The sequence below is a fragment of the Microtus oregoni genome, unplaced genomic scaffold, assembly GCF_018167655.1.
Source record: "Microtus oregoni isolate MIOR12 unplaced genomic scaffold, Mior012 000001F_ref0000356, whole genome shotgun sequence".
Classification (NCBI taxonomy): domain Eukaryota; kingdom Metazoa; phylum Chordata; class Mammalia; order Rodentia; family Cricetidae; genus Microtus; species Microtus oregoni.
The window spans coordinates 64,697,679-64,722,234 of record NW_024543060.1 but is presented as its reverse complement, the minus strand read 5'-3'; the positions used below and the strand labels follow the sequence as shown (position 1 = coordinate 64,722,234).

The 24,556-nt window shown below is 55.4% G+C and overlaps 2 protein-coding genes across 8 annotated transcripts; one reads left to right on the top strand and one right to left on the bottom strand.

Annotated features, from left to right (window-relative positions):
* Positions 1–91: 91 nt before the first annotated feature.
* On the top strand, positions 92–5,435 carry Slc39a5 (solute carrier family 39 member 5). 6 transcript variants are annotated; one of them, XM_041677745.1, is made up of 13 exons: positions 115–169; positions 293–340; positions 832–887; positions 1,161–1,513; positions 1,878–2,061; positions 2,726–2,888; positions 3,020–3,189; positions 3,503–3,640; positions 4,000–4,093; positions 4,181–4,348; positions 4,472–4,552; positions 4,677–4,867; positions 5,181–5,435. In XM_041677745.1, exons 4-13 carry the CDS (start codon positions 1,230–1,232, stop codon positions 5,322–5,324), a joined length of 1,617 nt encoding a protein of 538 aa, XP_041533679.1. In that variant the 5' UTR covers positions 115–169; positions 293–340; positions 832–887; positions 1,161–1,229; the 3' UTR covers positions 5,325–5,435. The 6 variants fall into 6 exon arrangements, with proteins under 6 accessions (XP_041533718.1, XP_041533688.1, XP_041533679.1 ...); XM_041677754.1 differs by lacking the exon at positions 293–340 and having other exon boundaries at positions 95–169; XM_041677777.1 differs by lacking the exon at positions 115–169 and having other exon boundaries at positions 311–326.
* On the bottom strand, positions 5,397–23,999 carry Ankrd52 (ankyrin repeat domain 52). 2 transcript variants are annotated; one of them, XM_041677725.1, is made up of 29 exons: positions 23,846–23,999; positions 23,442–23,525; positions 22,922–23,000; positions 22,685–22,755; positions 21,525–21,725; positions 20,245–20,332; positions 19,902–20,044; positions 19,409–19,621; positions 19,101–19,179; positions 18,737–18,851; positions 18,469–18,551; positions 18,274–18,391; positions 18,040–18,108; positions 17,760–17,900; positions 17,602–17,682; positions 17,316–17,327; positions 15,063–15,174; positions 14,804–14,875; positions 14,221–14,422; positions 13,950–14,037; positions 13,750–13,867; positions 12,767–12,986; positions 12,536–12,623; positions 12,362–12,445; positions 12,139–12,284; positions 11,626–11,708; positions 11,427–11,509; positions 11,154–11,245; positions 5,397–10,784 (listed from the first exon to the last, which is right to left on the bottom strand). In XM_041677725.1, the coding sequence occupies exons 1-29, from the start codon at positions 23,870–23,872 to the stop codon at positions 10,534–10,536; spliced, it is 3,243 nt and encodes a 1,080-aa protein (XP_041533659.1). In that variant the 5' UTR covers positions 23,873–23,999; the 3' UTR covers positions 5,397–10,533. The 2 variants fall into 2 exon arrangements, with proteins under 2 accessions (XP_041533659.1, XP_041533668.1); XM_041677734.1 differs by lacking the exon at positions 17,316–17,327.
* Positions 24,000–24,556: the final 557 nt, after the last annotated feature.

The window sequence follows — 24,556 nt, the reverse complement described above, 5'->3', positions numbered from 1 at the left end:
AGGGAGTGTGGCGCCCAGGCAAGGAAGCCTTAGGCAAAGCAAGCCTGCCCCTTTAAGGTAGTGTCCCTCCCCTACCCCCTCCCTGCAGGTGACCCTTGTCCAGCCTTGCCTGCCACAAGAAGGCTGGGTGCCCCTTCCTCTGGTGTCCCGTCTCCTGGCCTGCTGTCAGGTAATGCCAGCCTTAACCCCCTCCCCCGGCCAATCACTCTAATCAGACTTTGATCCCCTGATCTCAGGCCAGGTCAGATGTCAGAAGGGAGCCAGCCCTGTTCTGGTTTCTTTTCCTCAACAGGGTTTCCCCTTTTTCGGTCACTGATTCCAGAGTCGTGAGTGCGGGCAGGTAGCACTTGCTGAATTGGGGAATTGCTGGGAGCGGTTTCTGCCCTGAGCGCATCTGCGATTGCTACTTACCTGCCTCTCCCCCACCCTCAGTTTAGGGGCACCTTGGTTCAACTTTCCAGGGAAGGAGGGGATGGGGTTGGAAACAGAGGAAGCTCAGTACCTCACGTAAGGTACCTGGGGAGGGGTGTTTTCAGAAGGCTTGGTGGTACTGAATATATAAGCTATAAATATTTAAGAGGAAAAATCTGAGAACCCATGTTCCTAACCATGTGGCTTCCTTAGGGCAGGTGGTGGCCCCTCCCCAGTCAGGACGACTTTTGACCTCCTCATCCCAGAGACCAGTGAACCATTAACTCCTATATGAACCTTCCCACACTTGCCCCACCCCTAACTCCGCCCCAAAGCAGCTGGGAAGAGGGGACCTATCCATTTCAGCCCTGTGACAGGACTTCCATTGCATCTGAAGGCTGACTCAGGAATCTCTTAAAGTCCACAGTGAGAACTTCCAGGGACCTGCGGTGACACCTCTCACACTGCCAGCAGGGGTGAGGCCCTGTGTATTGAGGGGGAATAGGGAGGTGGAGCCAAGTGAGAGGTGGGTCTGGGGGAATCTGAGATGTTGGTCGACTCTGGACCAGATGGAGGGAGAACGCCAGTCAGGAGGCTGCTGCAGAAGGCAGAGGAAAGGACAGGAAGCCTGAGCCTGCAGAGCCTGCTGATGGTCCCAGCTGAAGCTGCATTAAGTGCATGCAACCATTCTCCCCAGCTGAGCTGAAGAGCAGAACTGACCTGACCCCACACCCTCCTCCTTGTTCTAGGACACAATCCTCAGCATGCTCAAAGGGAAATAGAAGTCAGAACCAGAGCCTCTAACCTGTACCCCAGTGATGGGGCCCCCCGTGCACCAGCTGGTGGCTGGCCTGTGCATGGGGGTGGTCTTGGGCTGGGTAGGAGGCTCAGCCCCGAGCCTGGGCCCAGCTGAACAGGAGCAGAACCACTACCTGGCCCAGCTGTTTGGCCTGTACGGCGAGAACGGGACACTGACTGCAGGGGGCCTGGCCCGGCTTCTCCACAGCCTAGGGCTGGGCCGAGTTCAGGGGCTTCGCCTGGGACACCATGAGCCTCCAACTGGGCGGGCTGCACCCCCAAATGGCGACAATTTCACACACAGGTATTACTCTCTCTCCCAACCCCCAAAAGTCCCAGCTCCCCTCAGGGCTCTCGAATTGCCTATGGCTGGCTTCTTGAGTCCTCAAGCGCCCAACCACTCCATATCCTTGAAGGTCTTGCTAACCTTTTCATTCTCCCCTCCAGATCCTTAGGTCCATAAAGTCCTTGCTCTTGGTCTTAATACGCACATCTCCAGGCTTCTCCACCCCAGGCCCACAGCTACCCATTCTAGGCTCTCCTGTAAATGACAGCTCTCAGACTTTCCTGGGACTATGGCTGTCTCTCCTTCACAAAAGCTCTCAGGAGACTCTCAGAGCAGATGTCTGGGAATTTAGGGAACCTGACTCTTAATCCATCTAATCTAGACTACAGGAACCGGAGCTGAGTGTTCATGTCTGGGCAGGAATGCCTCTGAGTCCTTCAGGCTGGGATGACCTGGAGGAGTCAAAAGCCCCTGACCTGCCCCACGAGCCAGGGCCCTCGGGCCTAGACCTCTTTCACAGGCTTCTGCTGCTGGACCATTCTTTGGCTGACCACCTGAATGAAGATGTAAGTGTGATTGGCCGCTAGAGAGGGAGCAGGAGCCACGGGACTAGGTGGCCTCAAGTGTCTGCAGTCAGTAATTGTTAGGATACGTTATTCTAATAGTGAAGGATATCTCCTCTGACCAAACTGCCACACTTAGCTCACACATACAATCCAGAGAAGTATCTCAGGGTAGGTCGGTGATGTGGAGAGTCCCGGAGATGACAGCCCCGTCTATCTAGAAAGTCATTTTTCTCCTTGTTCCACATATACAAGGCAAAGCTGTCAGAGCCTGAGATCAGTTGTCACGCCCCATCAAAAGCAGCACCTGGCCTAGGCTGGATCAACGCATGACAGGGATGTTGACTAAAGATGTCAGGTTCCTTTCCCTTAGAGGATTCTGGTGTGGTGGGCTCTAGTCTAGACGCCAAAACAGCTCCATCTCTAGAGCAAGGAAACTGCCAGAGCATGAGGGGGAAACGACAGCAGTACCCACTGTTGCCTACTAGGACTGAACCCTCACCAGTGACTAACAGACATTAGTTATTAAGTTCCCTTATCTGCCCCCCCCCCCCCCCCGTCTCTAATGCATGTGCCAGTGTGAGCCAAGGGGATCCTGAGAGAACTGGGACTTCTTGGCTGTAGTTCACTGTGACTCCCTAATACACAGTCCTCTCCTCAATCCCAGTGTCTGAATGGTTCCCAGCTGCTGGTCAACTTTGGCCTGAACCCTGTTGCTCCTCTGACCCCTCGTCAGTTTGCTCTGCTATGCCCAGCTCTGCTTTACCAGATTGACAGCCGTGTTTGCATCAAGACTGCAGCTCCAGCACCTCCAGGAGACGTACTGTCTGGTCAGTGAGTGACCAAGTCCCTCGCTAAGAAAAGGGGCTCACTGGGGTCCACCCTCTCCTTGGTGTCTCTGCCCATATGGTGCCTCTGGGCCAGCCCTGGCCTGACATTAGCCCCAATTCTTCCTTCCCAGCTCTGCTTCACAGTGCCCTGGCGGTCCTGCTGCTCAGCCTCCCTGCTCCCCTCTCCCTGCTGCTGCTGAGGCTCCTGGGACCTCGTCTGCTGCAGCCTGTGCTAGGCTTCCTGGGGGCCCTGGCCGTGGGCACTCTTTGTGGAGATGCATTGCTACACCTGTTGCCTCACGTACGTGAAACTCCATCTTCATACCCTGACCCAGTGGCAGTTAGCTAACCTCCAGGGATCCTTGTGCTCCTAGCCATAGGATTCCCTCCCCAGGTACTTTCTGTTAGCTTCCACATCCTAACCCCCCCTCCCTCCCCCCCCCCCCGGCTTCAGCCACACTGCCTTCTACTGGGATATGAGTAAAGCTTGCTACCCCTTCACTGGGAGAAGGGGATGCTATGGGGTGGGGGGGTGTCCCAGGGTCTGCCCTGACCTACTTTCTGACAGGCGCAAGGAGGGCAGCACACAGGACCTAATACCTACTTTCTGACAGGCACGAGAAGGGCAGCACACAGGAACTAATGAGCAACCAGAGGACCTGGGTCCGGGGCTGTCAGTGCTTGGTGGCCTCTTCCTGCTCTTCGTGCTAGAGAACGTGCTAGGACTGGTGCGGCACCAAGGGCTCAGGCCAGTGAGTGACACCTTTTCTACTCCTGCTAAACCCAGCGTCCTAGCGGAGCCAGGAGCAGGGCGACATGTGCTCCTGGGCCTTGGCTTGCTTGACCAAAACTGCATAGGACTTGTCCGCTACTGAGTGGGTACGGGTTTCTTAGCATAGACCCAGGACTTCTGGCCAAATGGCATTTTCTGTGGTTCATATCAACAGTCAACAGAGGGAAATGCCAGCCTGGGAAAGGGAGGAGGTCAAAAAGCATTCTCCAGGTGCTGGAGGTGGAACCAGGTGTTCATTTTCCCAGCTGCTGGCCCAGTTTCCCCTTAGCCCCTGGCTCTGCTGCCTCCTCCACCAGGAGGGATGCCCTCCCATTTCAGAGATGCTGCAGGCACAAAAGGGATCTTGGAGAATCGAACCTTGACCCAGAGGATGGCAGTGGGATGGTCCTTCGACCCCTACAGGCAGCTCCAGGTGACTAGAAGAAAACATGAGTACACTACCAACCTGTGGTTCCCACTTGCAGTTAACTAACACGTGTCCCGGTCCTTCTTACTGCAGAGCCAGAGGTTCAGGGCCAGAGGGAGATCAGCCAGTCCCCACCAGCTCCAGCCCCTCCTGGGCACCGAGGCCACAGTCATGAGCACCAGGGTGGCAGCGGCACCAACATTGCATGGATGGTTCTCCTGGGAGACGGCCTGCACAACCTCACGGACGGGCTCGCATTAGGTGTGCAGTCACGGGAGCAGAGGGGGGAGAGGGTGCCAGGAAGGTGCGAGAGGTGAGGGAACCAGAGGGAGGGCAGACAGCAACTCCCGTCTTCAAGAACACCCTTGGATTCTGCCGTGCCAGGTGCTGCCTTCTCTGCCGGCTTCTCCAGCGGCCTTAGCACCACCCTGGCGGTCTTCTGCCACGAGCTGCCCCATGAACTGGGTAGGAATGGCAAGGGGGGGGGGGGGGCAGGTGGGGCAGAAAGGAGACCTCCGCAGAGTGGAGCTCAGAGGTAGACACAAGTGAGGGGCAGCCCGACTCACCCTCCTCTCCTATCCCCCAACAGGTGACTTTGCCATGCTGCTTCAGGCAGGGCTGTCCTTCCGGAGGCTGCTGTTGCTGAGCCTCGTTTCTGGAGCCCTGGGACTGGGGGGTGCAGCCCTTGGGGTGGGGCTCAGTTTGGGCCCTGTCCCCCTCACTCCCTGGGTGTTTGGGGTCACAGCTGGGGTCTTCCTCTACGTGGCCCTTGTGGATATGGTGAGACGTGGGATAGGACAGACAATTCAAGGATAGTGGGTAGGTGGGCGTGGGGGAGAGGAAGTGCTAGCTCATCCTTCACTTTGAGGTCTGGAGAGGATGGCGCAGGGCCCCATCAGAAGTATCCAAAGGTGGGGGCACAGGATGGGGGCAGGCTTGGTGGCATACACCTTTAATCCCACTATTCACTCAGGAGGCAGCCTGGTCTACAGAGTACTGTAGGCCAGCAGGGTTAAACAGTGAGCTCTTACCTCAGAAGTAAACAAGTATGTCACAGGTAAGAGCAGAGATCTGACAGTCTCCTTCCTTCCAGCTGCCAGCCCTGCTCCGGCCTCCTGAGCCCCTGCCTGTGCTCCACATCCTCCTGCAGGGGCTGGGTCTGCTGCTGGGGGGCAGCCTCATGCTTACTATAGCCCTGCTGGAGGAACAGCTACTGCCCGTGGTTCCTGATGGCTGATGGGGGCCAGTGGCAAAGGATCCAGATTGCCCTTCCTTCCCCCCAACCACAGGAACGGAGGCCGGACACAGGGCCAGTAGGAGCAATAGGATTTTAATAAACAGAACCCATCCCAAAGCCATGACTACGACAGTTGTACTTGCACCAAAACAGCATAGAAAACCAGGGTGTGGTGGGAGGGCTCAAAGCAGGTTGGGGGAGGACAAGAGTGGGGGCCTGGAGAATGTGGGGTGCATCAGTCTTCAGGGATAGCATTGTGCTTTAGCCCAGGTAGGAGGGGGAGGGGCAGGGCAAATGCACCAAGGTTCCCGTTTGTGTTTTTTCTGCTGCCCTCAGCACCCTGGGGTGCAGGTATCTGGGCTTTATTGCTGCCCACCAGCATTAAACACCCCTGACCCCAACACTAGCACCACAGGTGGATCCGGGATAGGGGGAAGGGCAGGAATGGGGAAATTGCTTAGAGAAAGATTCAACTAGAATCCAGTGAATTGTGCTCAGTTCTCTTTACTTCCTACAACCGAGTACATGGGTCACAGGGTGGAGCGTGCGGCAGGACATGGAACATGCCCCTCCGTGCCCAACACACCTGCACACAGGATGGTGGTGTCTGCAGCATCACAGGTCATGCAGGGCATGGGGAAGGGGAGGTTCACACACACATAGTTGCCCACAGTGGGTACCAGACAGAGAACACCCCTGAATATACACAGCTGTACATGGGGAACCCCAGGTCCCCACCCAACCCTCTCCCCTGTCTTGCTGTTCCCCAGCAGGGGAACTGTATTGCTTTGAGAGAGCCACCCTGGGGCTGCTCTGCCAGGCACCCTCCCCTCCCACCCACCCCTATTTTGGCACATCTGCAAGACACACGGCAGCGAGAGTAGGCACCCTCCCTCCCAGGCTTCTGTGGCTTGGAGTTGGGGAAGGGGGTAGGAGATACCATCCTCCATGTTTCCCCTAGCCCTTCCCAAACCCCTGCCAGACCCACTCCAGCCAAACCCACCCACCCCCGAAACACACACACACTCACACACACAGCTGAGCTATCCAGGAATACGAGTGAACAAGATTGTCCAGGATGGGAGCAGAGGCGGGAGGAAGGACTGGAAGCAGAGACCCCACCCTGGCATGGGTTAGACTGGCACAAGAGCTACTTTAGTGCAACTGGAGGGGCGCCCAGAGCGAGGTGGGAACAAGAGGGCCCAGGGGGGGTCCTCTCGTCACCCGCCATCCTCTGCCCTCCCAAATGCAGTGACAGTGTCCCCCTCACACCTACGTGGGCAACAGCAGCCTCAGAGTCAGTACCTTCAAGTAAAAGAGCAGACCCTCCCCACCCCAACCCCTCCCATCTCTGGGAATTTGGTCGCTTCTCTACAGGGCTGGGTTGGGAGGAGAAGCCCCAAGTCAAACCCTTCTTCTCTACCTCCCTCCTCCCCGGCCACTGGGCTGGTCCTCAAAGACTCCTTCCTCTGTCCTCGCCCAGGCTGGGTACAGGCCCAGAGGGTTGGAGCCACACAGAAGGAAGAGGCTGCATTGCTCCCTGCCCCTCCCCAAAGGTAGGGTTCAGACTTGGCAGGAGGGATGGATGGCCATACTGGCTTGCCCCGGGAGCAGGGCTAGGGTCTGTAAGGCTATTTTCCTTTGCGGTGGGAGGGGGGCAGGGAATGAGCACTGGGTGTGGGAGAGGGTGAGAAACAGCTGAATGGGAAGGAGGAAGAGGAGGAAGGGGCCTCCCCGCTGGAGCATAGTTACCGGAGTCATTTCAGCAAAGAAACGCTCGTGTGCATAAGATACACAGTGTGCGCATTCCCAGCCTGCCAACCTGGCCCCACCCCACCTCTCGGGACCCCTTCCAAGACCACAGAGAGGGTTTTGGGGGTACAGTTGTAGAACCACCCCCATCCCCAGCCTCTTCTCCCCTCTGGTCCGGGAGGAGGAGGAGCTCGGCTGGCGGACAGCGGTGGAAGCGGTATTGTTTTCCTTTGGTTACATATTGAAGGCAAAGGTGAGCTGGACTTACAGTCAACACGGACAGGGTGAGGAAGGAAGAGGGGCCATGGCTGGGGTCAGAGAGGGAGGCGGCCCTCCTCAGCCCCTCCACCCCAAGGAACACATGTCTACATGGGGTGGCAGTCCCTCAGTCTCATGTCTCCCACCCCCCACAGCACCAAACAAAAGGAGAAGCCCCCTCCCCCAAGGGCTACTCCCCACCCCAACCTGGGCTGTACATTCAGTGGTTTTCAGCAGTCCTATGGCTCAGGGGGCCACGGGGTGGGGGAGGTGGCCCACCAATCTTAGAGTCTCAGTTGGACAGTGGCAGTGACCTGGGTCTGTGGTCCATCCCAGGACCCACAGTTTGTGCCATTTGTTTTTTCTGAAGGATGGTACACAACCCTACAAAAGCCACCGCCCAATCAGAAACATCCCCCTAAAATCGGAAACTAAAAACTGGCTCTTCTCATGTCGCCCCGACTCACGCGTCTGTTTCCCTGTCTCCTATGTAGCCCCGCTCGGCTCCTGTGCTGGGACCTCGGGCTGCCCCGGGCCTCATGTAAAATGGGTCTTTTCACAAAAGTGCTTATTACTCGATGCAAGTGCTTTAGAGCTGCGGTGGGGGGAGGGGAGGGGAAGAGGAGAGGGAAGGGGGTGTTCCCTCCCCACCTGACCCCCTTAAGATTGGGGGGCATTCTGCCTGTTTTACTTCTCCACACCCGTTTAAGTCAAAGAGGTTTAAAACAAAATCTTAACATGACAATAAATATGCAGTGGCCATGAGGATGGTCAGAATGCTTCAGAGACAGCAGCGGCGGGGAGCCGGGGGTGCGGGATTTCCTTTGGCATAAGGAGAGGAGGCTGCTGGCCCTCCAGGCCCCCTCACACCACATGAGGGACAGAGGGCTCCCTGTCATATTCCCAGCACTGCTGACTCTGTGCTCAGGACAGCAGGGAACAGACAGCCACCAGAAATCTCATCTAGCAAAACCAAACAATGGGGCTCCTGACAAACGCTCAGTCAGGTTCCTTCTGTCATCGTCAAGCAGTGATAAAGGAGAACACGACTGATGCCCCAAGTCATCCCCAGGGGAACCATTTCCCTGCTCCCCATGCCCCCACCACCTAATTCCCAGCACCAAGATGAAAGGGAGGGGGTGAAATGGGAAGGTTTTAGGGAAGAGAATCAAAGTTAGGGGCAAGCTATGCAGAACCAGCAGGGTGGGGGTGGGGGCGGCAGCCCTTAAGAGAGGTCACATTGATTGTCGTCTAGGGAAGGAGAGGGCATGAAGGGATGTGGGCAAGAGGGGCATTGCAAGGCCCTTTGGCTTTGAAAACAAAAATAAAAACTAAAAGCTGCACAATCCTTCTCACCAATATGGTCACGCGGAAGCCTTGAAATGGTTTAGGATCTGAGGTGGGGTAGCAAGACACAGAGAGATAAACAGGGACCACAGAAAGGAAAGTCGAACACCCCAGGCTTCTGGGAACCAGCGTGAGGTATGGTGCAGGGTGTCTGTAGGGGGAAGGGCTCCCTGGGACAGCCCCTCTCCCATCAGCTCACCCTCGGCAAGGGTGGCAAGACATTCAAGGGACACAACTGAGAAACGGGTAAGAATGTGAGTAGAGCGAGCGGGGTAGGGAAGGAGGTGGAGGGGTCCCTGGGAGAGACCCCTGGACTGTGTAAACGAAGCCCATCCAGTTCTCAGTTCTCAGGGGGCAATACTGATGGCAGCCAAACTGGGCAAGGATGCACGGTGGGGGAGAGGGGCAGGACCTCTATTCAAGTTCTGTGTCTTGGCCCCTGGCTGAGGTATTGCGTGTGAGGAAAGGTCACTGGGTTACGGGACTGGGTCCGACTGTGCAGAGGCTCACTACGGAGATGAATGGACAGGGCATCTGAAGGGACCAGGGCCAGACGCAATGCTACATTTAAAGAGAGCACCGCCCCTTCTCGTTCCAGCCCAGTTTGGCTTCTCAGGTACATTCCAGGAATCGTATTCGTGCAATGCCTACTCAACCCCATCTCTCCCCATGCTAGGAAGGCAGGGACTGAGCCTCAAGGTCCATCTGTTGCTCCCTTGACCAGTGCTTTCCCTCACTGGAGGAGGCCCTAACAAGCAGGCCCTACACTGCCCCTGCCCTTCCCACCATCTTTGGCTTCATATCAGGAGCGACTGGGGCAGTGGGTACTCTCAGACATGACAGAAGGTGGAGACAGGGGCATGGAGGAACTCTGGGACTGGGGGACACAGGAGGAAGAAATGGTCCCTACCTCCACTCACATGCAAACACATGCCTGAAACACAGAGGACATACTAGGGCTGTACTTTTGAAATGGGCAGGATATTAATTTGTTTCTTCCCCTAAAGAATAAAATGCTTACTTAAAAATTCATGACAAGCCTCAGAATTCAGGGAGAAGAGAGCCAAGGAGGGAATGGCCACAGGCTCCCCTCCCCGAAAAGAAGTTAAAAGAAAGAAGCAAGGTTAAAGTGCGTGGTTGGAGGCCAGGCTAGAAGTAGGGGAGGAAGCAGGCTGTGGAGGCAGAAGCAGCCCTTGGTTTGCACATGAGGAGCCAGGGGAGAACGTGGGATGAGGGCCAGGTTCAGTAGTTGCTGCTTCAAGTGTCTGCATTTGAATTTTAGGGATGATAGGATATGGGGGGAAGCTCTAGGCCCCAGTGCTAAATACCCTCCCCCCTCATCCTCTAGCTGCCCCTGAAGGGGGAGGGGGACACCCCCAGAGTGCTCACACAGTACCAGAAATTAAGGCTTCTCACTGCTGCAGGGATGGAGGGGCCAAGCAGGAAGGCAGTGATGGGTATGGAAGAAAAGGGGGAATCTGCCTGGCAGCAGGGGAAAGAGGGGGACACAGAGAGGAGAGTCAGAAGGAAGAGTTGGGGGAGCTGGCAGCAAACAGGGGAAACTGAGAGATGGAGTCAAGGAGGGGGAGCCAGGCATTTAGCAATCATTTTGGGACACTTGGCAGAAGGGGGTGCCCTGGGGGTACCAAGAGCCTGGGGTGCTCCCTGTGGGTCCCAGACCTCTGCCAGGCCAGGATGGTGTGGCAAAGGGGTAAGCAGCTGCTCCCCAGTGCTTCCTCCCCTACCCCACCGCCCAGTCGTGTTCTCCTTTAAAGTGCCCAAATGTTTAGATTTCCTCTAATAAATAGAATAAGGTATCAGCCGCCGGCAGGGAGAGGGACACTGGAGGGGGCTACTCGGAGTAGCAGCCATCTAACCCAATGGCGCCATGCCGCTCCTGGCTGTAGGGACAGGAGGCCCCATGAGGCAGGGCGCCACAGCCACCCACCGTCTTGGCGGCTGCGATGCCGCAGTTCTTGAGCAGGCTGAAGCTGAAAGGACTGACGGCGTCCTTGGGTGGGAAAGGCTTCATGGTGGAGAGGATCAAGGCCAGGCAGTCCGCCACATCCTTGTTTGGGGCACAGGCCAGTGCTGGGGTGTGACCTGCGGGCCAACGGGAAGGACTGAGCACTCTGGGCACTGGAGGGGTACCAAGAGGGGCAGGAGCCCACTGTAGTCAGAAATCCAGGTGGCAAGGGCCCAGGGAGGCCCATGGTAAACTCTGACTGCAGGGTAAAGGGCAGCAAACACACAGACAGCAGACTGGGGTGTGGGAGGCCTTCCTGACCCTGCCAGATCCACCTCATTCCACCAGATTCCCCTGTGAGACTTAGAATACTGGTATTGGGTCCCTGATCTCAAGAGGTCCCCTGGGAAGAAAATCTCACTTATGGCAAGGTGAAGAAGTCACCTTCTGAAGAAGGCCCCTGACCCCAAACCCAGGAGAAGCAGGGGGCTCTGGATTCCACCCACCTTCTTCATCCACAGCCAGCACTGTGGCCCCACGACTCAGCAGGGCCTGCACCACAGAAGCAAGTCCATTCCGGGCAGCAATGTGGAGTGGCCTTAGAAGAAAGACAACAGAGAAGGGACAGTGAGTAGAATGCCAGGCTGTCTTGCCACCCCAAGGTGGGTGACAAGGACACTGAACAAATACTGTGAGCTCCAGGGAGCCCCTGGAGTATAGGTTGCTTTCTTCACCCACCTGCCTCCCCCAGCCAGGAGCCCCCTTCCCCGGGCACTCACATCTGCAGCGCACTGTTGGTAGCATTGATAAGGCCAAGGTCTTGGGTTTCTGCCAGGATCATGAGGGCACATTTCTCATGGCCCTGAGGAAGAGGACAGAAAGTGGACATTTGTGGAGTAGAACCCTAACAGACCACAGGGTAGGAGCAGTCTATCCCACAATCCTGAGCCGCTTTCCCGAGCCTGCTCTGGGCAGTACCTTGCTACAAGCCAGGTGCAGGGCAGTGTTCTTGTTCTCGTCCAGCACAGTCAGGTCTGCCTTCCCGCGATACAGCAGAAATTCTACAAAGGGAACAGGACAGGCTGATGTCTTCCCTAGAGCAGTAGCCAAACCACTCACCCTCTGTCCACAGGAGGTGGGACACCCCTTTGGTTTTTTTGTTTTGCTTTGTTTTTTGAGATAGGATTTCTTTGTACCTTTGGAGCCTGTCCTGGAACTAGCTTTTGTAGACCATGCTGGTCTCAAACTCACAGCAATCCACCTGCCTCTGCCTCCCAAGTGCTAGGATTAAAGGTGTACACCACCAGCGCCCGGCGACATCCTCTTGTATTATAAACCCCAGGTCCCCATATGTCCTCCAGGATGGGCTGGCCCACCCCATCAGCACCCTGTCACGGTGGCCCATACCCACAGGTGGCCCATACACACCCACAGGTGGCCCATACACACCCACAGGTGGCCCATACACACCCACAGGTGGCCCATACACACCCACAGCAGCAGTCTGCCCGTTCTCGGCTGCCGTCATTAGCGCAGTGCGGCCAGTGTGGTCAGTGGCATTCACTTCTGCTTGATGTTGCAACAGCATCTGGAGCCCAGAGACATTGTCCGCGAAGGCAGCGGCGTGAAGGGGGGTCCTGGAGGGGAGGCAGAGTAGAATGAAATAGGGAACACTCTTCTGCAGGTGCAAAACCAGAGGATTCCTGTCACTCACCGTCCTTTGGCGTCTCGGCTGTTCACAATCTTGGCACCCAGAGCTCCCAGCAGCATCTCTGTGGTGCTGTCCTGGTTATTAATTCTGGAGAGGGGAGGAGGGATCATCAGAAGCAGCGAACTAGAGGACTCCCTACCTGAGCCCGGGTCCCCCCGAGAAGGTTGATGCACATACACTGCACAGTGCAAAGGAGTGAAGGGGTTTCCCTCCAAGTATGAGAACGGGCTGTGTTCAAGTAACAACTCCAGACAATCTTCATGTCCTGGCACAAGGAAGAAAGCACAGTAAGGGTGAGAAACAGCAAAATCCTCCATCTGTCCTGTCATGCCTCTGGCCCCCCAATCTACTTCCAGATCCCCTTCCGACTATATACATCCCTGTGCCCACCGAAGGCCCCACTCGTACCAGTGTAGGAGGCCCAGTGCATGGGCGAGTATCCGCTGTAATCGACACCAGCATCTAGGGGGTCTGTGGAAAGCGCAGCCTGCAGCAGAGTCCGCAGCACTGCAGTATGGCCACAGGCTGAGGCCAGGTGAATAGGGGTGCGGCCCTTAAAGTCTCGGCACAGCACAAATGCATCATGGTCCAGCAGGGCAGCCAGGCAGTCCTCACAGCCAGTCACTGCCTGCAGGGCACACAGAGGTGAAGTGGTGAGAAGCCACTCTTTTTCCAGGGGCTACTTGCTGGGGGCTGGCCCAGCAGCAAGAACTATTTCCAGGAATCCATCCTTTCCACAATAATTCTAGTGTTAGGGGTCAGCAGCTACTTTCCTCATAGGCAGAATGGCCAGAGTCAATCCTGAAACTCTCGGAACAAAAGACCAAGCAGAGGGTGAGGAGACTGAGGCCCAAAGGATTCTGTGGTTCTGAAAGCCAGGCACACCTGGAGTCTCAGTTACTCAGGAGGCTGAGGCTGGAGGATCCCTGGAGCCCAACAGTGGAGAACCAGCCTGGGTGACAGAGTGAGACCCCTCAAATCAAAAGAGCTGCTGGGCACGGTGGTACACACCCAGCACTTGGAAACCAGAGGCAGGCAGATCTCTGAGTTAAGGACAGCTTGGCCTATGTATTAATTCAGAGCCTGCCAGGCTCCATAGCGAGATCCTATCTATTAAATAAAAACAAAACAACCCAACCCAACCCTGAAAGGACAGCAGCAAAGCTTAGATGGGCAGCAAGCACAGTCTGGGTGGGCAATGGCTGAGGATGATGACAGACAATGTCACCAGAAAGGAGGGGAGATACTCATCTCAGAGCAAACACAGGCCCGGGAAGACTCAGAGGCAGAATCCTATTCTACTTACTGACACTGATGCCCTGCTGCCGGGGGTCCTGTGCTCCCACCCGGAGCCTGTAGGTGAGCAACCTTATCCCCAGCAGCCCACTCACCCCACGGTGGAGGGCGGTGCGGCCCCGGAGGTCAGCAGCATCAGCCGTGGATCCTTTCTCTAGCAGCAGATGTACACAGTCCACGTGACCATTCATAATGGCCAGCATCAGTGGGGTTCTACAGAGCAGGGAGGAGAGAGGTGAGGGAGAAAGGACAAGGGTCTGGCAAAGGGGAACACACACCCCTGGCCCACACTCACTGTCCATAGGCATCCATGACATCTGTGATGTCAGCTCGCTCCCCACTGTCAATCAGCAAGTGCAGGGAGTCAGTGTGGCCAGAGGCAGCTGAAAGAGAAGGGGGCCTCTGTCAGGACAGTGTCGGGAGGGAAGAAGGGCTCAAGGACTGAAGTCCTGCGATGGCCTAGGGCAAGGAGAAAGCTTCAGGTAGGAAGCCATGAATCAAGACTTGGAGTTTCCGTCCTCCTTGCCCTAGTGCATTCCCAGTCCTACTATTCAGGGGCCACTAACCAGCAGCATGCAGGGGTGTCCACTTGCGTTTACGCTCCTTGATGAGGGCAGAGGCACCGTGGGCCGTGAGCACCTCCACACACTCTGTAGAGCCTCGCTCCGTGGCCAGGAAGAGCGCAGTCCGGCCCTTGTGGTCCCTGACATCCAGATTCACCAGCGTTTCCGCCAGCGTCTTCAGGGCTTCACAGTGACCGTTGTAGGCCTGTGGGCAACCGACAATCAGCTGATGACCGTCCTCTTCCTACTCTGCTCCGGGACTCAGGGGAGCTCCAAGTACACACAGTCAGCACACTCTTTCCAGACAACCCGCCTGCCGCAACCCAGTGAGAATGCAGACACAAGGCTGGCGGGGGCTCAGCAGGGAAAGGTGCTGTACAAGCCTGAGAACCTGAGCTGCAGCCCTGGAGCCCAAACACAGGTAGGAGGAGAGCTTCACAGGCACACCATGGTACACACATGTCCATGCACACGTCATCATCATTCATACACACAATCATACTAAGTAAAAAAATTCAAGTTATTCTTGACACCTGCAAATGGTCAGGTCAGAACAAGAAGGCACAAGGAGAAGACATGGACTCACAGCTAAGTGCAAAGGGCTGACGGGAACGGTGCTCTCCACATCCTCCAGGCAGTTAAAGGACATTTCTAAGAGCTGCAATGAGCAGGAAAATACATGCTGAGGTTCTGGAACATCCAAGATGTGGGCCCCCCCCCCCCCGCCACTTACAGGAACCCCTTAATCTCCCAATTCTACTGCCCCTGGCTTTGTGACCACGAACCTGAAGGCAGACTACAGCCCTGCTCCTGCCCCCTCCCCCAGACCAGGTTCCCATACGTACCAGTTCGAGGTTCTGTCTGTTGCCGTAGGCGGCTGCATAGTGCACAGCTGTGTAGCCCTGCCTGTCCCGCAGGGAGGGGTCTGCACCATTATCCAATAAGAACTCTAGACAGCTGGGGAGCCAGGGTAGATTGTCAGGCAGGGATAAGCCCAGCCCAGCAAAGGTGCAGCTGAGGGGGAGAGGGGGCAGGGAGCAGGGGCAAGGGAATCCTGCAGGCCAAGTTCTGTTCTGAGCAAGTTCTCTAAATCCTGCCCACCTAGTCTTCAACCCTACACCTGGACCACCAGCTCCAACACTGTCCTTTCCTCTGTACCCTCTTCCAGAGAACACGGGCACATGGTTGGCTAACAGCCTGCTGGTAGAGGTGGGTATGCTCATTCCTGCCTCCAAACCTGCTCCTCCCCCAAATGGCTAAAGTCCAACTCACTGAAAACTCAGACTGCCTTGCTCTGCTGTCTGGGGTCTTCCTAAATACCTGTTTGTTCCCTTCTCAGGGTTCCCTTGGTGCTCTTCGCTTCCCTTAGTCAGAGTTGTAACAGTAATGACATTTAGCATTTACTCTGTGTGGTAAGCATCTCTGCCTATCCATTTAACTGTTGCAATCATGCTCAGAGCTAGATATTTTCATCCCTACTAGAGCTTAGAAAACCTAAGCAGAGGGGGAGGTCACAGAGCTGAGCCTCTGACCCCTTCAACATCCCCGCCCCAGGTCTTTCTATTGAACTCACTCTGTAGACTAGGCTGGTCTCAAACTCAGAGATCCATCTGTTTCTGCCTCCTAAGTGCCAGGATTAAGGGTGTGTGCCACCAGGCCTGGGTTTTTTTTTGTTTGCTTTTTGAGCCCCCTGTAGCCTAAGCGGGCTGTAAACTCACACTGTAGCGAATGACCTTAAGTTCCTGACCTTCCTACTGTATCTACTGAGCATTAGAATTAAAGGCCTGTGACACCATGCCCTACGTTTTCTGTTTTTAAAGTCAGGGTCTCATTTAGTAGCCTTGGCTGTCATGGGAGCATCCATATAGACCAGGCTGGCCTTGAACAGAGATCTACCTCTGCCTCCCAAATACTAGGATCAAAGGTGGGTGCCATAATGACGAGCTCTGTTCAAACTCAATTTCTGAATTCTAAGACTTGCAGACAAATCACGAGGACAATGAGCTTCCATACACCTCACACTCAGTCTCCCATGGCCAACTTCTTACATCAGCGATACGAAAGCTCTTTACCGATGGTTTTTTCTTTTAGTGTTCTGAGACAGGGTTTCTTTGTGTAACAGTCCTAGCTGTCCTGGAACTAGCTCTGTAGACCAGGCTGGTCTTGAACACACAGAGATCTGCCTGCCTCTGCCTCCCGAGTGCTGGGATTAAAGGCGTGTGCCACCATCGCCCGGCTGTTTTAGACTTTTTAATGAGGCTTATGGAAACACAATTTCTCCTATTCATTTACGTCACTAGTTTTCAACTAATTTTGCCCTCTAGGCAAACAGTCCTTGATTGTAAGCGTCACCCCAGTCCCTGGCATCCATTCTGGGTTGTTTGGTCATAAACATCACCTCAGCTCCTTATCACACCCCTATATCCAAGAGTCTGAAATGTAAAGCTGGGGGCATCACCCCAGCCCTCTAACACCCCTATATCCAAGAAGTCTGGGATGACTGGAAGCCCCTGGCCTGGCAGTTGCCCTGGCTTGAACTCCAACTCCCAGCTTGCCAAGCGCTGACCCCTCTCAGGGGAGGGTCAGGACCACTCCCCCCTGGCTATTTAGACTTGTGCTGGAAAGAACATTTGGTTTTGGGTCTCTGTTTCTGTGTGCATTTTCTTCCTTTTCCTTGCAGTGTTCTCCCGGCCACCCAAGGATGCTGTCTAATAAAGCCGGGCACTTGGATCTGTTTTAATCTGGTCTGATTGGATTTCTTTGTGACGGCACAGAGATTTTTCCTAACAGTACTGAAGAAATTTTTGGTCGTCACGTTTTGATGTTGAGAACTGTTTTAACATTGTACTCTACCCCCACACAGCCCTGGAGTAACTCAACTGTCCTGTTTGTCTGAGAGAGAAGGTCTGACTGTGTAGCCCTGGCTGACCTGTAACTCACAATATAGACCAGGCTGGCCTCAACCTCTGCTTCCCGAGTGCTGGGAATAAAGGTTCATCTTTCATCCTTTAGTACCAGCTAGGAGATGGCCCAGCAGCATACTGCCTGCCCAGAATGAACAAAGATCATCCCAGGATCCATCCCCAGCACTTCAGTACCTAGAGCCACACCTGGAACACGAAGAATGAACATTCGGTTAAGAAGTCTCATGTATGTAGTTTTCCCAGCTTTCTAAGGGGCACTTTTAAGCCTCTCCCTCAGGACAGGGGCTATCTGTCATCTTTCACCATATGCAGTGCCCTATCACCCCATACTGCTAGCCAACTGACAAGGCAGCACTGGCGGTGGTGGCCACAGCAATGAAGATTCAAAATGGGCGGGAGGATAAAGGGGCCAGGTGGCACCGCAGGGAAGGCCCATGCCAGTGTCCTCCTCAGTACTTACAAGAAGGCCTCCTTCCTGCGGGATTCCTTCAGTAGCTCATCCTCTTCAGCATCGTGGTTGGAAGCAGTGTGGGGTTCCGCTCTGGCATAACAGAGGAGAACAGTTAGGAGATCGAGGAGAGACAAAGGGTTTACAAAGAAGCAAGGTAGGAGCCTGACCTCCGGTAGGTGTCAGAAGCAGCAGCATAGTGAAGAGGAGAGCAGCCTTTACAGTCAGCCTCGTTGACGCCCGCCCCGGCGGTCACCAGTGTCACTGCGCACTGATAGCTCCCGTTGGCAGCTGCATAGTGCAGTGGGGTCCTGGGGAGCATGTTACAGTATGAGTGAGAGACTCAGGGACAGATAGAGCAGGCCCAGATGTGTAGTAAAAGGGTACACGGTAACACGCTCCTCCTCCTCCTTCCACGGCCAGCCCTGGGCGCCCTGCACATGAACTTGCCTTCCAAACTTGTCTCTCCTTCTCAGGTCCGCCCCACTGCTCAAAAGCAAATTAAGACATTCAACATTCCTAAAAGAAGACCAGGCGTAAGAGTGAGAGCCTTGAAGCAGGGCCACCAACCCAAGGAGAAGCTGAGAACGCAAAACCAGACCATCTCTATCTGTTCAAGGCAAGAGTCGGGCAGACAGTGGGTACCCATGCCCAGCTCACAAGGCCTAGAAGGAAAGGACTCACCCTCCAGAAGCAGCAGCATGAAGACAGGTGCGGCCAAGGCTGTCAGGTGTGTTGATGTCAAACCCAGCAGAGAGCACGTGCTCATTGCTGAGTGAAGACACGATGCTGTACAGCTGACCTGGAGGAGCACACCAGCCACATAAGCATCCAGGAGCCTCAGCCTCCTCTGCCCCACCCCCGCCAGTCAGCACATACCTGAGGAAAGAAGCTTCCGGCAACAGTCAGAGAATCCAAAGAGAACAGCTAAGTGCAGGGGAAACATGTCGTGGATACCGCGCCTGGGAAGAGGTTGAGGGGCTCAGCGCTGGGGCCAAGGAAGGACCAGTTACAGAGCTCCTTTCTGTGGTCTCTCACTGCCACCCTAGGAATTAGGGGAAGAGGGTCCCCAAACTTCCCTGACAGCATCTTAGGGCCTGGCCTCTGTGATGTGAACGGCACACACAGTTCTGCTGCCGTGACTCACCGTGCGGTGTCCGCGCCATTGGTCATCAGAGTGCTGATGAGCAGCTCGTGTCCATAGCGAGCGGCCACATGTAGTGGTGTGTTCCCAAATTTGTCAGCACAGTCGATCTCACTACCTGAGGCCAGGACACACAACCCAGGCACACCTCAGACTCAGGTCTACTCACACCAGGCAGGGAGCACTTGAGGGCTCTTTATTACAGGTTGGACTGAATAGGCATTCTCCATGCTTTTTTTTTTTTTTTTAAGCCTCAGACTGGGAAAAGGTAGAGTTCCAAACACCTATCTTGAGTGAAGATGGGGAGAGAGGAAGCAGGGGGTTCTAGGTCCCCTGGAGGAAGAAAGCACAAAGTCTGAGCCCATACCATTCTGAATGAGGATCTGGGAACGCGTGAAACGGCCATGGATAGCAGCCATGTGCAGAGGACTTTTTCCTTCTTTGCTCTGTGGAGACATGTTGGTGCTTGTTAAACGTAAAGCAGAAACTGCCCCGTGTCCTCTTTGAAGAGCACATCGACCAGGATGGAAATGTGACATGGTTACCCAACCACGGTCTCGAGGCCCTGATAAGACCTAACCACCCAGGAGACCAGTGGGTAATTCCCCCAGGAGAACTACGTGGACATGATTGGAGTCTCAGAGCTATTAATATATGTCTCATCCTCTTAGGTACCTGGTAGTTGACATCAGCCCCGTTATTAACCAACAGCTCCAAGCAGAGGGCGCCATTGGTGGAGACAGCAGCCACATGCAGCGGTGTGAAACCCTTGTCGTTTGGCTGGTTGACGTTGGCTCCAGCGTTCACCAGCTCAATAGCCACAGCATCCTGGCCCAGGTAGCAAGCGATGTGCAAGGCTGTGTTTCCAAAGGCGTTGGGCTCATCGATCTGGGTTTCCAGGGGGAAGGTATGGGTTATCAGTCGAAACAAGGCTGGAAGCAGCCAATTAGCCTAAGAGTCCTAGAAATCCCACCAGTCAGTCCCTTCAGGTTTCTGCTCCAAAAGAATAATGCCATTACATAACATGAGCCTTCTTCAGGTCCTTCCACCGTACCCTTCCAACCTTCAGAAACCACACCAACAGCCCCAGAACTGCCCATCTCTATAACAAATTCTGACTTCCAATTCCCTGTCTTGAACACCGAGACACAGCGTTTACTGCTCTGACCTCAGCCCCCATCCGGAGCAAGTACTTCACCACTTCAATCTGGCCGCTGGCCGCAGCTGTGTGGAGCAGCCCGTAGCCCTTTCGGTCCTTACAGCTGAGGTCTGCTCCACGTGCCACCAGCAGTTTCAGGACCTCCAAATGCCCTAGGGAAAGAAGGAAAAAAAAGTAGGCCTAGGGTGAACCCAAAGGCCCCAAGCTCCTCCCCAAAGGCCCCAAGCTCCTCCCCCAAAGGCCCCAAGCTCCTCCCCCTCAAGGGCACCAAGCTTCTTCTCCCAAAGGCTCCAGGCTCCTCCCTCCAAAGACTAACTCCCTATTCCTGTCCCTTTCCCTACGTGTCTCTCACCTAGGAAAGCTGCCCAGTGCAGCGGCTGCCGCTCCTTTTTATCACAGACATTCAGGCTGGCTCCCTTATTGAGGAGCAGGTTCACCGTCTATGTGAGGATAAAAAAGACACAGACAGGTTCATGCCCTCAACCTACCCAAGGGCAGAACCTGCCGATCTCCTGAAAAATAGATGGCAGCCTGTATCTTTTCGCTTCGTGTTTAAGTGCCTGGGTAGCAGCTAGTGCCTCTGTTTCTGAGCAAAATAATCTGGGATCAGGCACCACAAAATGCCACTGGGTAACAGAAATGAAGGCTCTCTTGGGTGCTCTGCCGGTTCTCAGAATCTCACGAGTCTCTGCAAATGTGCTGGACAACATGGACTTTCTCATGATAAAAAAAGACACATACATAAAAAATTTCCAGTGCCCCACGCCTTTAACTCCAGCACTCCAGAGGTAAAGACAGGCAATCTCTGAGTTTGAGGTCAGCTTGGCCTCAGTTGAGTTCCAGCTCTACTTAAGGAAACCATGTCTCAAAAAAAATCAAAACAAAACAAAATACAAATAAAAATTTCCATGGAATCTCAAAAAGTCCTCCTGAAGTCCAAGTCGAACTTCAAGATAAGTATTGTGGTACATGCCTGCAGTAACTTAACTAGCGCTAGGGCAGGAAAACTGTCACAGTTTAAGGCTGTCTCAAAATAATAGCTAAAAAGAGGGATGTAGCTATGGTTGAGCAGTTGACACTCACCTACCAACGAAAACACCAGAAAGCAAAAGAATTTCAATCGTGGATTCGAAGTGCAGCTCAGTAACACAGCCCTTACTGAGCATATAACACAGTCATTTAACAAAAACTCAGTGCAAACTGCTGATGGTAGTGCATGCCTTTAATCCCAGCACTCAGAAGGCAGAGGAAGGGAGACATAGGTGAGTTCAAATCCAAGCCTGGTCTAAACTACACAGCAAGTTCCAGGCCAGCCAAGCATACGTAGTAAGACCCTGCCTCAAAAACAGACAAAACAGCCAGGCATAGCACACGCCTTTAATCCCAGCACTTGGAGGCAGAGACAGATGTCTGTGAATTTGAGGCCAGCCTGGTCTACAAAGAGAGTTCCTGGACAGTCAGAGCTGTGACATAGAGAAACCCTGTCTCGAACAGACAAAACAAAATCCCACAAAACCCTCAATCTAATCATTCATTTGCTGCTTGAGCCCCTCCTGCCCCGAGCCCAGAAACACGGAAAGAGTGATGAGTGGGTGGGGAAGGGGAGACTGCGCAGACCAGCATGGTCCTCACCTCGAGATGCCCACTGTGTACAGCATGGTGCAGAGCACTGCGCCCGCTCCTGTCAGCCACATTGAGGCTGCTCAACAGGGGTGCCAGAGCCTCAGCACACTTGGTGGCCCGATTGGCAGCAGCCACATGCAGTGGTGTCTGCCACAGCTTGTCCCGGGCATTCACATCAGCTGAGTGTGCCAGCAGCAGTCCCAGCACCTTCTGTGGAGGAGCAAGGGACAAGAGAAGATAAAAGGAGAGCAGGAAGTAAAACAAGAGGGAGGAAGCAGGAGGGGCTGGCCCCGCTCCTTCCCAGGGTAGGCTCTTCATCATCCTCTTCTTTTCCTCTACACTGTTCTCTCCTAACCTGATCTCACGAGAGCTTAAACATTTTTGCTGAGGGAAACAGATCCTTCTTCCCCAAGCCACCCTCCGATCACCCTCAATCCAGCTCCTAAACATCTTCACTCACACGTACCCCCCACCCTAGGTAAACCCATACACCCCAAGCCTAACATGCAGGAAAACCAAACGCTCACACTACATTAGTGGCAAAAACACCATCCCCACAGCCCTTCCTTGGGCACCAAAATCCTATCTATTACCCCAACAAACACACATACTGGATCCTCTCCAAACTCCTACCAAAATGCCCCCCTTAGACACTGCACACATCATTCTACCTGACCTCAAGCTTTTCCCCTCCTAGCAGCTGGAGCTAAGGAAGTGATGGAGGATCCAGGAAGAGGTCTTTCCCTCTCTTCAAGGTTGATGGCACCATGGCATGCAACTCCACAAATGAGTTTGTCCCCTTATGCAGTCAGCCTCCATGTTGTGTGAGGGGCAAGGACGCATCACTACTTGCCACCCCATCACAACTAGAGAAATCTTAGTGCCCAGAGGGGGACCAGACTTAAGGTGGCCCCCCGGGGAGGGATGACTCACTCAGGCCTGGCAGCAGGGCCCCCGCAGTCTGCCAGCCCAGTGTTAAGCTCTCCCTGACGTCACATCAGCTGGCAGCACTCAGCCCCCCTTACCAGCCAGTTCTAGGGGCAGGAAGGAGGGGCCAGAGCCTGGTCTCCTCCCTGCATGGGGCAGAATAGTCCACAGGGCAGAGAGTTTCTCTAGCCCTTCAACCCATCCTTTGTGGAAAGGTGAACTGAGTGAGGTACGGTCCATACCTCATTTCGGGAGGCAGCGGCACGATGAAGAGGGGTCAGCCACAGTGTGTCCTTAGCGTTGACATTAGCACCTGTGTGGACACAGTTTCCTATTTTGTTGGGATTGAGGGGTGGGGGAATGGGAACCTGAATGGACAAAGAGGCACATTCCTGGACCAGGCACCCGCAATCAACCCGTGGGTATGAAGAGTCTTCTCCCCTCCCTAGGTGCCACACCTTCCTGCTCCCCACTTTCACCTGACATCAGTAGCAACTGGAGGATGGGGACATCGCCTACGTAGGCAGCAGCATGCAATGGGGTTCGCCTCTCTTGGTCCTGGAAAGGCAGAAAGAGGCAGCTGCAGAGAGAAATTACCCTGGACCCTGGCTCAAGTATAAGAACTCCAAGCCCGTCCCTACCATCCCTTCCTCTAGGTTCTGCAGGGTCTCAAATCCCTATACGGGGATTCAAAAGGCAGCATCCTGGGAGGGTGGAGTCAGGGACACCGACCGAGAAACCTACTCCTTTTTCCAGGAGGGGTGGGGGCGCTGCAGACCCCGATGGTCGAGAGGAGAACATCGTTCTCTGGGTATCCCCAGAACCCGTTGGTCGGTGCTCCATGCCTGACCAAACCTTAAATGCGGAGCAGGCTCTCATTTCGAAGTAGAAAGAGCTGCAGTTTCATCACAGCAGAGGAGAAACGGAGCCGCCCCACTTGTGGGGAGGGGTCCCGAACACCGGAGCCCGGATTCCGGCTCGCCATCCTCCCCAACTCACCAGCACATTGATGTTCTCCTTCTGCGAGAGGAGGGAACGCACTTCCTCCACATCTCGGCTAAAGATGGCCTGGACCAGGGGCGGCTGCAGGGAGAACCAGCTTTCAGGGAGCGGGCCAGAGCCAGAGCGGAACCGGGAGGTGGGGGAGCACACAGGTTGGAGGGGGGCGTCGCTGGAGGGGCTCCGCTACAGGGGTCCTGTCTGCAGCAGATTCCGGCGGTGCCTCCACCGGTCGACAGGCCCCCAAGGACACCGGCTCCGCGGACGGCAGCACGGCGTGGGGAGCGGCGGGAGCCGCGGGAAACCCCGGGCTCGGGCCCAGCCTAGGCCGCACATCCCCAGGCTCGCGTGGCGGCGGGGCCGGGCCCTGGAAGGAGGACGTGGGGAAGGGCAGGAGGGCTGACCTGGTCCGTGATGCTGAGGATCCCCATGGCCCGGCCCAGGCTCCGTCCGCATCGAGCTCGCGGCGGCGGCGGCGGCGGCAGCGGCAGCGGCGGCGGCGGCTCCACCGGGGACACGGGGCGGCCCAGGCGGCGGCTGCGGCGGCGGCTGCGGGGAGAGGGCGGCCCCGCCTACCGGGGGGCGGGCGAGCGGGAGCCCGCAGCGCTCCCTGGCGGCGAGCCTGGGCCGGGCCTCAGGGCGCTCTCAGCACCGACTGCCCAGGCCTCGCTCCCTCCGCCCGCGCCAGGGCGAGCGGGGCGGCCCGAGCTCCTCCGCCAAGCGCGGGTTCCTCTGCTCCACCCGCCGGCTGCGCCGTGCTCGCCGCTGCAGCCTGGCGGCCCGAGAGGGCCCCACAGGGCCATGGCACGAACTCGGGTCTGATCCGCCGGGGACTTCCAAACTCAGGACCAAGCTGCGGGCCAGAATCCACACAACCCACATGGCCCCAGCAGAGCAGACTTCTCCCGACCGCACTCACACCCTCAAGTCCTCTACAGATAGGAAAAACTCGGTGTATGGCGACCTGAGGCTTATATAGAGCCCCAGAACGAGTCTCCAGTGGGGGAAAAGAAAATAGCAAGACGGCTAAATTGCAGAGAAATCCCAAGAAAGACTCCTGTTTCAGGAAGCCCCACAAAAAGCAGGACATCTGGCAGCTGGAGAAAGAAGGCCTC